Source organism: Rhinolophus sinicus, linkage group LG05 (assembly GCF_036562045.2).
Source record: "Rhinolophus sinicus isolate RSC01 linkage group LG05, ASM3656204v1, whole genome shotgun sequence".
In the NCBI taxonomy this organism is placed as follows: domain Eukaryota; kingdom Metazoa; phylum Chordata; class Mammalia; order Chiroptera; family Rhinolophidae; genus Rhinolophus; species Rhinolophus sinicus.
The window spans coordinates 153,787,988-153,801,705 of record NC_133755.1 but is presented as its reverse complement, the minus strand read 5'-3'; the positions used below and the strand labels follow the sequence as shown (position 1 = coordinate 153,801,705).

General features: G+C 32.3%; 1 protein-coding gene across 6 annotated transcripts in view; it reads right to left on the bottom strand.

Annotated features, from left to right (window-relative positions):
• The window catches only part of LAMA2 (laminin subunit alpha 2), a 535,718-nt gene that overhangs the window by 285,201 nt on the left and 236,799 nt on the right, over positions 1-13,718 (bottom strand). For all 6 annotated transcript variants that reach the window (XM_074333565.1, XM_074333563.1, XM_074333566.1 and 3 more), the window contains exons 7-10: positions 13,508-13,625; positions 8,186-8,364; positions 3,618-3,717; positions 203-363 (exon numbers count right to left, since the gene is read on the bottom strand). In XM_074333565.1, the coding sequence (XP_074189666.1) occupies positions 203-363; positions 3,618-3,717; positions 8,186-8,364; positions 13,508-13,625 (558 nt within the window). The remainder of the gene's footprint in view (positions 1-202; positions 364-3,617; positions 3,718-8,185; positions 8,365-13,507; positions 13,626-13,718) is intronic.

The window sequence follows — 13,718 nt, the reverse complement described above, 5'->3', positions numbered from 1 at the left end:
TTGGTTTTTTAGACAAATGGCAAGTGTCTTGCTGCAATGAACCTGGTATGCTTCTAAAGATGCTTCTGAGTGTCACACATGCAATAGACAGTATTTACTGGAGAAGTTATAACAATTGCTTGATGCCAGCAGACACATCAGAAAGCCGAGGAAAATGACCTTCTAACTTGACAGTAGGATGTTACCAGAATAAACAATGTACCTTGCAATTACAGGGTCCAAAACAAGGGTCCACATTTGTGCTTCCTTCGCCACTACAGTTACAGGGTTTACAGTCTGGGTAGCCAGTGTAGCCCCTGGCACACCGATCACAGCTCACCCCTCCAAAGCCCGGCTTGCAATGACAGGACCCAGGTGCCAGACCTAAGAGAAGATGAGCCACATATCAACATTTTTAAGGCAACTATATAATTTAGGTCCCAAGTTTTTAATTTTTGTAGACTTTAAAAGCTTATTTTCACCCAAAAATTAGATTTATGATGTACATCAAAAAAGAAAAGTTAAAACCACAGAATATAAGGTGTAATCAGAAGCTGGCTATGATTTGTGTACATAGCATTTTCTAAGTATCTTTAAAAATATTAAGAACTAAAAAAAACCACAAAACCAAATAAAAATAAAAACAAAACAAACAAAACACCCCCAACACTCTTAGCATCTACCAAAATTAAGATTATAGAAAAACCACTGCAATGATTAAAAGGAATTTCCATAACTCTGTCATCACACTAGATTAAGAATTAGTAATCTGTGCACACCTGTTGGTTCATAAACCCTCTCAGACAAGATAGAAAAGTTCGTTGGGAGTAAAAACAGACTATTTAAAACAACAATTTAACAACAGTAAAAATACAGCATCACTTAGTACAACAAAGACTCAGAATGTTCACGGGAATGGATATTTTGGAAATAAAAAAAAATAGAGGAGGGAAATGAGAGTTTAAATTCACTTTTCTTTTTAAATAGAGAAATACAAGACAGTTTTCCTTCTTCTCTTTGATTAGAAAAACAAACAAACAAAAAATACATGCATGCATGAACGAATACAAGTTATTGGCCTTCAAAATCTGGAAAAATAGAAGAGCAGATCAGTAAAATATAATCCAGGCAAAAAAGAAAAGGAGGGAAGAAAAAGCAAGAAAACATTATGGAGAGATAGCATAAAACAGAATGACAGAAAGAGTGTCAAACATACATACTAACTATATACAAATAAGTTAAAGAGTCTCACTGTTTCTTTTAAAAACATGTTTATGTAACGTTCACAAGAGATACACAAAATAACAAGATATATTACAAATAAAAGAATGTAATTATACATTAGGAAAGCATATAAAAAAGTAGAAACTTCTGTAGTAATATTAGCAAGGGCCAAAGTAAAATTCAATTACATCTACTAGTACAAGCTCTCACTTTACATCGATAAAGACAGAATAAAAAACATGATTTAAGTTTTCACATTTATGCTCCAAATAAGCATTAATTATAAGAAAATATATAAATAGCAGAATTTATTGGAAATTAAAGAAAAATTATCCAAAATCAATGGCTGAGAATGACAATCTTAGCACTTTAAATATTTATAAAGAATTTAAAAAGATATAGAAAATTTGAATAATCTAATAATATTTAATATGTTATATGATATAAAATATAAATATTTATTGTAGCTTATCCATGACAAATCAATAAAAATGTTCAATTTCTCAAAGCACATATTATCTAAGTATTGTTTTCTTACCATAAATGACTACTTCTAGATTTGTACCAAATGCTACAATAAATTAAGTTATGAATATCAGAGATGATGACAGAATTTTATACAAAATTCAACCCCTCTAAAAATACATACATACATACATACATACATACACACATACATACATACACACATACATGCAGAAGGTGCCAAAAAACGGTGCCAAAAAATGTATACACATTTTAAGGAAGGAAAAAACTCTATTAAAACTGTAATACTTAGTGGCCAAGACATGGAAACCAAAGTCCTTCAACAGATGACTGGATAAAGAAGATGTGGTACATATACACAATGGAATACTACTCTGCCATAAAAAAAAGATGAAATAGTGCCATTTGTGATAACATGAATGGATCTTGAGATTACTATGGTAAGCGAAATACGTCAGACAGAAAAAGTCGAGAACCCTATGACTTCACTGATATGTGGTATATAAAACTGAAAGCAACAAAGGAACGAGACAAACACATAAAGAAACAAAAACTCATAGACACAGATAACAGTTTAGTGGTTACCAGACGGTCAGGGGGGTGGGAGGTAGTAGAACAGGGTAAATGGGGTCGAATTTATGGTGACGGAAAGAGTACTGACTTTGGGTGGTGAACACACAACGTGATATATAAATGATGTATTACAGAACTGTGCACTTAAAACCTATGTAATTTTACTTACCATTGTCACCCCCAATAAATTTTAATTGAAAAAAAATTAGATATCAGGAAAACTCATTATTAAAGTTAACACAAAAATGTTAGTAGCAGTATCTACGTTAAGATACCACTGTATTATATGCTTATTTTTCAACATTTTTATTTTGCTAATTTTTAAAATAACATGTTTATTTTAAAATTAGGGGAGAAAGTTAAGTGCTATTACTGACAATAAGGTTAGTTGTTAGTATAAAAAGATAAGAGACCATAAAATAAAAAAATGACCTCAAATTCACCATTTGAAGATTAAAATAAATAGATATTTAATCTTTTAGTATTAAATAATATATGGCTTAAACTGATAATCCTACATTTTTATGAAGAAAGCGGGTGAGCTAAATGTATCAAAGAAACATTACCGGTCTTTTAAACTGAGTCTTTGTGGGGGTGGGGAAACCTATAACTTGGTAGCATGCTATATTTTAGTCCTTCCAAAGAAGAGAAGAACCTACTCATAGATAAATAAAGAAACTGCTCCAGATATATTCTAGGAATTATCTACTTAACCTTGGCAAGCAACTCTCCCAGAAGCAGCTCCTAAACCTTTTACACCAAGGAGTTATTTTGGCACTTGATTCTTTAATGTTTGAAGGTAGTCATGAATTTCAATCCCCAAAGAAAGTATTGGCTTATATTAGTGTCTGTGTCTTTGTCTTCATAAACTCATGTCTACTACCTTTTTCAGTCCTTTAGTACACTTCTTGCTTTCCATATTATTCACCACAGCTCAGTATGTGATGCCCTCTAATTGTTCTTCCCATTACAGCATACGCATCTTACAATGAATACTGTCATTTCATGATAGAAACTAAAAAGCTACAAAACAATCTAATAAATAACACGACATAACAAAATTACATACACCACCAATTTTTGATTGACAGAAGATGCATATGCACAGATATGTAAATATGTATATATAATGCAAAATAAATGATTGAACTCTTTTTGCTTTGAAAGAATTATATTGAAACATAAAATTAATTACTGAGATGAAAAAAAAAACGCTTCTTGGAGTGAAATTTGAGAGATATAAGAATACATTCATTATATGAATGCAATTTACTGTAAAATGTTCTCCTAAAAGATCATATTTGGGTTTTAGTTGTCCAAGCATCGGAACAATGACCTTCTACTGTGGCTCTCACCTCGTCGAGCATGCTTTTCATCCTTGACACAGACTTCATTTAAGGAACCGATCGAATTACAATGGCATGGCTGGCATGGTCTTGGATTATTTGGAGATACCTAACAAAAACATGAAAATGCTTTCAATCAAGTATAATAACACTAATATTTTTAAATTCAGCAAACTTTTAAGGACAAATTAATTTTAATAATACATAGTAATACATTATATAAAGTTATAATATAAGAAGTTACCTTTAATGCATGATTGCAATTTCTGAAATCCATTTCTTCTAAATGGATATACAAACGTAAAGAGGACAGTATAATAAACTCCTATGTATTTGTTATCTAAATTTAACAATTTTCAAGATGAATTATTCAACAATTATCAAGATTTTGCTCTGTAAATTTCATCAGATTTTATGCTGTGCTGAAGTTTTGGGAGAATATCCCAAATAAGAGTATTTTAATCCCTACACATTTCAATATGCATCTCTTTCATTTGTAATCACAGTATCATTACTATAACAAAAATAATATTTGCTTGATATTCTCTAATATGCATCCTATAATAAAATCTTCCTGATTGTTTTTTTATTACAACATAGTTCAAAATTAGTAATTTCCCCCAAATTTACCTTTCAAGAACTTTTTTCACATTGATAATTAGATAATTAATTAAATAGAAATTTATATTTGATGCTTAAAAAATAATATTAAATATTTAAATTAAAATTTGATTTTCTGGGGAGGCAACACAACCTGGAAAGAAGCAATGTAGGCCCCATAATTAGGAAACCATGAGCTCATATTCCGGTGTTGCCACTTACTGGCTATGTGGCCTCCTGCAAACTACTTACATTCTTGTAAAATGAGGACAATTATACCAACTATAGCGATGTTATTAAATTAAAATGAAAAAGAATAACATAAAGCATCTCATAAGATTCTTCATATATATTAAATACTCAATACAACTAATAGCTGTCAATGTTAGAATATTTTAATTAAACAAACCTAGACTATACTAATATACTGTATAGACAACATTTTTTTTCCAGATGCAATAGGATAAGAAAAAAAACTGAATTATTTGCCTAGAAAATACTGAAATACTAGTGTGTTTGTGAGTGTGTGTGTGTGTTTCCACCTAAAATATATATATTAAAATTGTAATACTCAATACATACTGATAACAAAAGATGAATACAAGTCATGTTTGACTTCTGCAATTATAAGAGGTACTCGAAGTGGTTACCATCAGCATAATTTTAATAGTTTTTTCCATTTTAAAATGTATATACATTTATTTGGCACCCTCAGTATAATATACATATACATTTCCCCCTAAAATATATCTTTTATATATGTACATGACTAGGATTAATTTACAAATGAAAATGTGTTTACTGATAAAAGTCAGTATCATAATTAGAGAGTTATTTACATGTGTGATAGAATATCAGTCAACTATGCCCAGAGATCAGTTTCAAAATCAAATCTGTTTAATACACATTCATTCAGCCCTCATTATGAAGTAAGGACTGTGCAAAACAGTAAGGTAAGGCCTACTCTCTGCCTTAAATAAAGTTACAGGAATAACAAACTTAAAATAAATTGATTAAACAGAATGTGCCAAGTGATAAAATAGACATACAAGTAGAGTTTATGGAGCGAAAGAAGGAGTAATAACACAACACAATGAAGTCAAGTAATATTTCACAGAAAAAGTAACGTTTAGACTGGAGCTTGAAGTATGAGTAGCAATTTGAGAGTAGAATTGGGAGAAGTGCTTTCTACACAGAGAAAACCACCGAGACATGAAAAAACTATTCTGTGGGCATATGGCAAAACATTTCTTTTAAATAAAATCTTGGCTTTTGTAAATATGTTTTATGATTCCAGTAATGAGCTTGAGTAAACCAAATCCTCCTAATTCATTATCTGTCTTTTTGGTAATTAGGATAAACTGCCTGAATTAGATTGTTGATCAGGAAACTTTCTATTATATTAGATTGTATAAAGATATCTACTTTACACTGACTTTTAATTTTATTAACATAATAATTCAGATTACTAATTAGTACTCAAAGTAAACACTGATATGTATGTATATACATATGTATTCATATGCATATATTTTTATTGAAACTATTAAATATAAGTATTTAGTAGATAAACCTAAAATTAGATTTTAAGACAATACATTTAAGAATATCATAGAGAAAAGTTACTTAGCTGTAAAATTGTAATGTAAAAAACTTTTCTTTCTACATTTTCACAAAAATACAATGGAGTTGCACCCAAATAGTAAGCACTTTAAATTGAATTTTTAAACAAACAATATAGCATAAGTATTTTGTAAGTATAAAAATATCAAAATCTAGGCTCAGATTTACTTAAGTACTTGACTTGTAATTAAAAACTTATCAAGCTTTCAGTTTTGATAATGGTAGAGTGTCTTGTATGCATGCAGTACCACCTCAGAAAACAATTATAAATTCTGAACAAAATAGAAAAATCCAAGGAATTGGGAGAATAATCAAAGAGTAGCTGAAATTGGAAGGATTTAAAATGTGAAAGAAAACAAAAATACACTAGATGAGATACATGTTTACATAAAGATAACACCAAAATATGCATATCAATACCCCCAAATACTTAACAGATCCCTTAATCATACATTGTTTTGAGATACTCCAAGGAGTGCAGTGAAAAGCAACAGCTGAAAAGCTACATGACCTGAGTAAGATTTTCAGGTATGTACACCATAAAGTAAACAGAAATTGGAGTTGCCGAACAAGTTAGAAAGGTCAGATAAACACCTTGAGCTTTCTGCCCAAACAAAATGCGAAAGCAAGTTTTCACAATTTCATGACAGTCAATAAATTGACCTCCAATTAGAACGAAAGTAAAAAATCTTCAGAGGAAGATAACAGAATCATTTCTCTACAGTGTATCATTCACAATATTTACCCAAAAACTTTTATCTGTAAAGATATATATATCCCTATGTTCACTGTAGCATTATTCATGGTGGCCAAGACATGGAAATAACCAAAGTGTCCTTCCATAGATGATTGGATAAAGATGTGGTACATATATACAATAGAATACTACTTGCCCATAAGAATAGGTGAAACACTGCCATTTGCAACAACATGGCTGCAAGTAGGTCAGACAGAAAAAGTAAAAAACCATATGATTTCATTCATATGTGGGATATAAAACTGAAAGTAACAAATGAACAAGACAAACAAACAAATAAAAACCCAGACATAGAGAATAGTTTAGTGGTTACCAGAGGGTAAGAGGGGAGAAGAGGTGGTAGAAGAGGGTCAAGGGGGTCAAATACATGGTGATGGAAGGAGAACTGACTCTAGGTGGCAAACACACAGTGCAGTATACAGATGATGTATTATAAAATTGTACCCTTGAAGCATACATAATTTTACTAACCAATGTCACCCCAATAAATTTAATAAAAAATAAATTTATAAATGTAAAATAAAAAATGTCTCAAAGCAATCCAAAGGTAAAAAAGAAAGTATTTCCCCCAAATTAGTGCTAGAACTAGAGGTTAACCTTGTAGATCTCAATCATTATTTCAAAGATTTACTTCTCTACGGGCGAAGTCCTAAAACTTAAAAATAAAATGTTTCTAGAATAAATAAAGAACATTCTGACTTAAATAGACACTTTAATAGAGAAGATATTGGTGAAGCCAATAAGCATTTAAAATAAAAATTAAATTGCCATGAAATCTGCTATGAATTCATAATAGAAGGTCTGCTGTAGGACCAAACATTGATGGGAATTACTTAGTGATTGTCAAATACTCACTTGCCACACTCACTATACCCACACCCACTAGAATGGCTAATTCAAAAAAGATAATCAACACCAAATATCAGAGATGATATGGAAGAACTGGAACCTCTATATATTTTCGGTGAACATGTACAATGTTATTACTAATTTAGCAAAATGTTGGTAGTTTCTTATAAAGTCAGACATATTCTTATCCTATGAAACAACCATTCTTCTCCTACATATTTATACAAAGTAAATAAAACATGACCATAAAAGACATATAAAATTGTTTTATAGGATCCATCTAAAAAGTGGAAATGACCCAAATGTTCACCATCAGGAGAATGGACTGAAAATTATGATATGTTCATGCAAAGGAACACTATGCAGCATTTTTTAAAAAAGTAAATATTGATGCACACAACATGAACAAATCTTAAACTGTTACGTCGAATGAAAGAAGGAAGATGCCAAACTGTATGTACTTCCTGATTACATTTTTGTGACATTCACTAAAAGGCAAAACTAATTTATGTTCTTAAAATCAGAATAAATTTGGGGTTGGGATTGAGTAGAATGAGGCAAAATGGAATTTTCAGGAGAGAGGGAACTGTTTTATTACACGTCCTCAAATATTTATATCAGTTTCCATTACGAAACACTTCTGGTCACCTTTTATGATCTGAAGTCTATCAAAATTATTTTTTCACATAATACATCTTTGTATGAAGAAAACAAAATAACGCTTCATGAAAGAAAAAGCATACTTTACCCCTTTGGGTCTAAAGAAGCCGTCCATACATGTCTCACAGTTTATACCAGCAGTATTTTGGGTACAGTTGATGCATACACCTCCTCCAATGTACTTTCCATGTATATTTAAACTCAGATTTCTTATGGCAACATTTTCATCATAATAGCATTCTTCAGCTTTCCCATGACAATTGCATGCTGCATTAAGGAAAAATCAATTCATAAATGTTCATTTCAGACATATTTTAAAAAATCAATCTATAATAGATTATTTTATACTATATGAGAAAATAGATATACATATACACATACATATAATCAGTACAAAAGTATCTAAAAAGTATTTGAATTTATTGGCTATATTAATAAATTCACACTTTTTAACGGAACTTGAAATAATTACAATATATAAACTGAATCATATGAAATTGCCAATATTTGATGGATTTGATCCTAAAAAACTGAAATGTCATATAGTTCAACCTACAATTTCCTATTATGAAAAACAAGAAATTTTTGGTACTGAATAATTAACATCCAAGTAATCTGCAATGAATAATTTTTACATGTGAATCTCTGTTAGAGATACTATGGGCAAAAAAGAATGTTTAGGATATAGTTCCTTTCTTCCACTACTAAATAACTAAAACAGGGTTTGTTTTACATCATGTTCTAAGTGCTTTATATTTATTACCACTGATTTTAATTCTCAAAGTAGCTTTATGAATCTGGTACTATTATTAACCTCTTTTCACATATTAGGAACCTGAGGCACAGGGAAGTGATCTGTAAAAGGTAAACAAATCAGTATTGCAAACCACTCTGAAGCCAGGAGCTAGTCTCATGACTACTCACTGTCTCAGTCCCATCAAGTTTTATCTGATGAGAGAGATAAGAGGTATAAGTACTAAATAACCAGGACAAAACAAGAGCTGATTTGCTTAGTAGCTGAGAGTATGCCTTTTTGTACCAGACTTGAATTTGGGTGTCCTCTCCATTATTTTGTAGACATGTGATGTAGGGAATTTCTTAATTGCACTAAGGCTCCGTTTCCAAGTAAAACATGGAGCGATCAATAATAATTACAGATATTTAAAAGCATTAAGAAAAATGCAGGTAAAAACGTTAATATAATGCTTGAAAGATAAGTTCTCAATTGATATTTCCTCCTCCTTCCTCACCGTCTTCTCCTCTTCTTTTCCATGTCACTTTGTTAGAGTTCAGAAAAGTGAAAAATCACCACTTCCCTAGAAAGAATGGGGTAAAGCTTTGAAAGATGGGTAGAATTCATTTGGGGTAGGAAGCAGAAAAAAGATAGCATGCTGAGCGTCCTTCCTCAGATGTTGAGTTTCTTAAGTGTCCTTACATTGATTTCCACAAACATATGAGACAGAGAGAGAGAGAGAGAGAGAGAGAGAGAGAGAGAGAGAGGATGTGCGTGCACACACCATACAACTCAATTTTTCTTTCCCCCGCAAAAGGGGACATTTATATATTGTTCTGAACTGTTTAATTTTACCAACAATAAACAGCACAGTTCTTTCTCTATTAGCATATCAAATCCCCACTAGTGGGCAGCTATATTGTTTCCACATTTCTCCTTTGTAAACAACACTACTTAGGAGGAGGTAGATATAGGAGTGAGGGTTCTAATGCTAGGCCGCTTCCCATTTGACAGCTGAGAGTGACTTAGAGGAGAAAATTCAAGTCTCAGTATCATGTCAGTACTTATCTTTTATGTTGTTTTGAGACTTACTTTTATGTGCCTGAGACAACGTACTCGCTCCACAAATGTTAGTAGCAGTAGTATCAGCAATTGTGTATTAATGACAAGAATAATACGCCCTACACAGCTATACAAGTATATCTATAGACTAGACTCCTACAAGTATAATTTCTAGTCGAGGGAGGTGTAAAATTTCAATTTTAATCAGCTTGAACAATTCCCCTCCAAAAACGCTGTGTCAAATTACTCTGTCTCCAACAGAGATGATAAAACTCTTCTCGCATAGCCTCACCAACACTGTATATTATCATCCATTCTAATCCAGCTCCTTGATATCATAAGCATTCAAACACTTGTTGAGTGGTAGAATGAATATTTTGATAAGTTACAAAGAGTATTTTCATTGTTTTAATCAGTACTTCCTTAATTATGAACGTGATAATCTTTTTATATGGTTTTAAGTCATTTCTTTTCCTGAGAAATGCCTGTTTTGATCTTTGCTCATTTTAACAGGTTTATTAACTTTTCATTGCTATGTAATATCTCTTAATATAGTGAAGATATTATCTCTGTCACGTTTGTTGCAAATGCTTTCTCCAGTCTGTTGACTTTTGATTTAGAATAGAGTATTTTTTGCTATATTAATGGAGAGCTTTCAAACTTTATTATACAAAACATGTAGTAACAAACATAAATCAGTAGGCATTATAAGCGGTTTTATATTGTTAGGACGATACACAAGAATTCTTAAAGAAAACCAACAATATGTACCTAAGCCATAAAAACAAAGAATTCTTTAAAATCCTCTAATACAAATATAGTGCAAGAAACAGTCAAGATGTCTGCTGGCAAGATAAGTAGAGGGAAATAGAGAGTAACACAAATTTATTCTCACATTATCAAGAATTAGTGCTGCTGAGAGTGTTTATAAACATTAACTAATGTAGGTAAAATACTGATGCTTGAGCATCACACTCCACGCAGAGAGGGCCCTCGGCCTCCAGCACTGGTTGCTCTCCAAAGGGCTCGTTCCTGCAGAGCCTCAGAGGACATGGATAGTACCTATTCAAAAGAGCCATTCCCCCATCATCAGCAGTTTGCTATTTCACAGAATGTCCAAGACACAAAACTGAAACTGTCCCTTAGAATAGGCTTAGCATTGGAATAAATATCCTTTGCTCTTTGGAGATATATCATGCCTTAAATATACTAGATTGGTGAAAATCCACATTAAACTCAAATGAATAAGAAGGCGATCATTCATTTTATGGAAGGATCTGTCATGTCACAGATGGATTTTTCTAACTATTAAGATGATTGGAACAATGCAACTTGGAAAGGAAAATTTTCATGTAAGGTTTTAGGAATGCATACCTTGCCGAAAGCATGGCATCTAGACAAAGTTTGATGGTTAGCATCCCTATTTTAATTTGTGGTTTAAAAAAAATAAATTTATTTTCAATTTGTAAATAAAACCTCCTATCTGCCCCACAAAGAAAGATAAAATTGTTTCATAATTCCACCATTTAAAAAATGTATATAGTAGCAAGTGGAAAATTTCCTTTCAAGTTAATTTGTTCATCCTTGTTGCTAACAAGCATGATCTATACTTTTTGTTTCCTTGTTTAAACACATATACACAAGTGGAGATGGCAAAGGATTTTGCAGATCCACTTAACATTACATAATTATAACTGTGTGATAGAATGTCAGAGGCAACAGGAAGAATTGCTACCTTCAAATGCAAATGCTACTCCCACTTATTACTGATACTCCACAAGCACAAAATAAATTTAATTAAAATTTAAAGAAGTTGGGGAGCAAATATTCATGGGTAGCAATTAACATAAATCCACTCTCACTTGGGAGAAGCAATGATCTGAGAGATTGGGGTAGGACATCTGATGCCCCTCTATAACATTTGGGGGGTGGGTGGCCCATTCCTCCAGATATATTTCAGCAATCATGGGTGATTTCTAAATCGAATTATATCATAAGCAGACCGACACAGATCAAAAAGCAAAACAGGTGAGTGCAGAAAATGAAGGGACCCAAGGCATGGATAGTATATGCCGAATCTTAGACTGGAAAGAAAATATATTTTACAGTTGTGGAGCATTCTGTGATTAAAGTGGGCTATGATTCAATAGTTTGAAAGACCTACCATGTCTGACACCTGATATATAATAAATATATTCAATAAATATACAGAGTTGGTATTAATTAAAACAATATATCTACCAAGCCTGTTCTGGAAGTCATATAAACCTACTGAACTGAAAAAGAAAAGAAAAGTGTGGTTAGGACTGATTCACCAAAATATTAATATTTGAATTCAACTGAATTGGGCCTACTGGCTAGTTTGGAATTACAGTTTCACACAAGTCTTTGTTTTTAGGTCCTGTCTTAGCCCAAACAGATGTCCAGAAACACAGGTTACTCTAGCTAGCAACCCTGTCACGATGTTGGGCCAGCTGGCAACATCAGGATATAAAGTCATTTGCTACACTTCTTGGGCATTTCCCTTCAGGAAAAACTGGACATATGGCTTGTCTTCAAAAGTGATAATATTGAAGCATAAATGAATATTTGCTGGCACATGTTTACATAGCCAGTTGTTTTACTGTTTTTCATTGCTGGCTTTTTTCTGAGTTATCACTATACAATAATTGCTATAGCACAGTTTATGCTAATGATTATCATTGATGTCGTTTCTAATAATAGCATTTTTACTGTTATTAATGAGAAACTATACATTTAAAATATTAATGCTTATCATTAAAATAAATGTTATTTTTCCACAAATTTGATTTCTTGCCATCTCTGTTACCTTTTACTCTCTTACTCTTCCAAGGTACTGCCCCCAAACACCACCCTTCAGTAAGTTCAACTAATGAATCAATGTTTTTATTTTTTATTTTTGCAAACCATCTATAGCCTAGAGGGTACAATCCTTCTTCCCCTCTGGTTTTCCTCCTTTTGATAGATAATAGGTGTTCAGAAGCCATTTACTAGGGGGTGGGGGTGGAGTGAGGGGCTGCAAAGCGAGCAAGCAGAAGTATCTGGAACTATATTGGTTTCAGAACCATTTTCTAAACATACAAGTTTAGAAATCTAATCTCTTAACAATCTAGGGTTTGCTTATTTTTTTTACATTTCTGTTAGTCTACATATACATTACACTGTACACTTTAGTTTCACCCTGATGACAACTATACACTATGCTTTTATCTATTTCTCATAATCCTCACACAGTGGTAAATTCTTCAGTGTTTGGTAAATATATTCCACATTAAAAAAAGGAAGGAAGGAAGGAAGGAAGGAAGGAAGGAAGGAAGGAAGGAAGGAAGGAAGAAAGAAAGAAAGAAAGAAAGAAAGAAAGAAAGAAAGAAAGAAAGAAAGAAAGAAAGAAAGAAAGAAAGAAAGAGAAAGAAAACAATGACAACAACCTGAAAAGCTGAGTAACAGAAAAGGCAAGGAAAAATAGCTTACCGGCGATTGCCTTGGATAAAATTTAGAACCTGGAAATATGTGCTTACCTAGAATCACTACATGTTTATTTTACCCTGTGTCCTAGAAAAGGAAGACTTATGCTTGCTGTTGGCGGGAACATACCTTCACATTCAGATTTAGTCAGGAAAGTCCCGGCTCGCCAAGGTTTCTGATGGAATCCTGGGCAGCACCGATCACAGCTATCACCGCATGTGTTATGCTCACATTCACAGCGGGATTTCTAGTCAAAACGAGGGGGAAAGTATACTTTTAGCAGTTTTTAGAACCATAAATGAAAAACTTTCCCAGAAAGGTAGAATGAAGAGAAAACTTC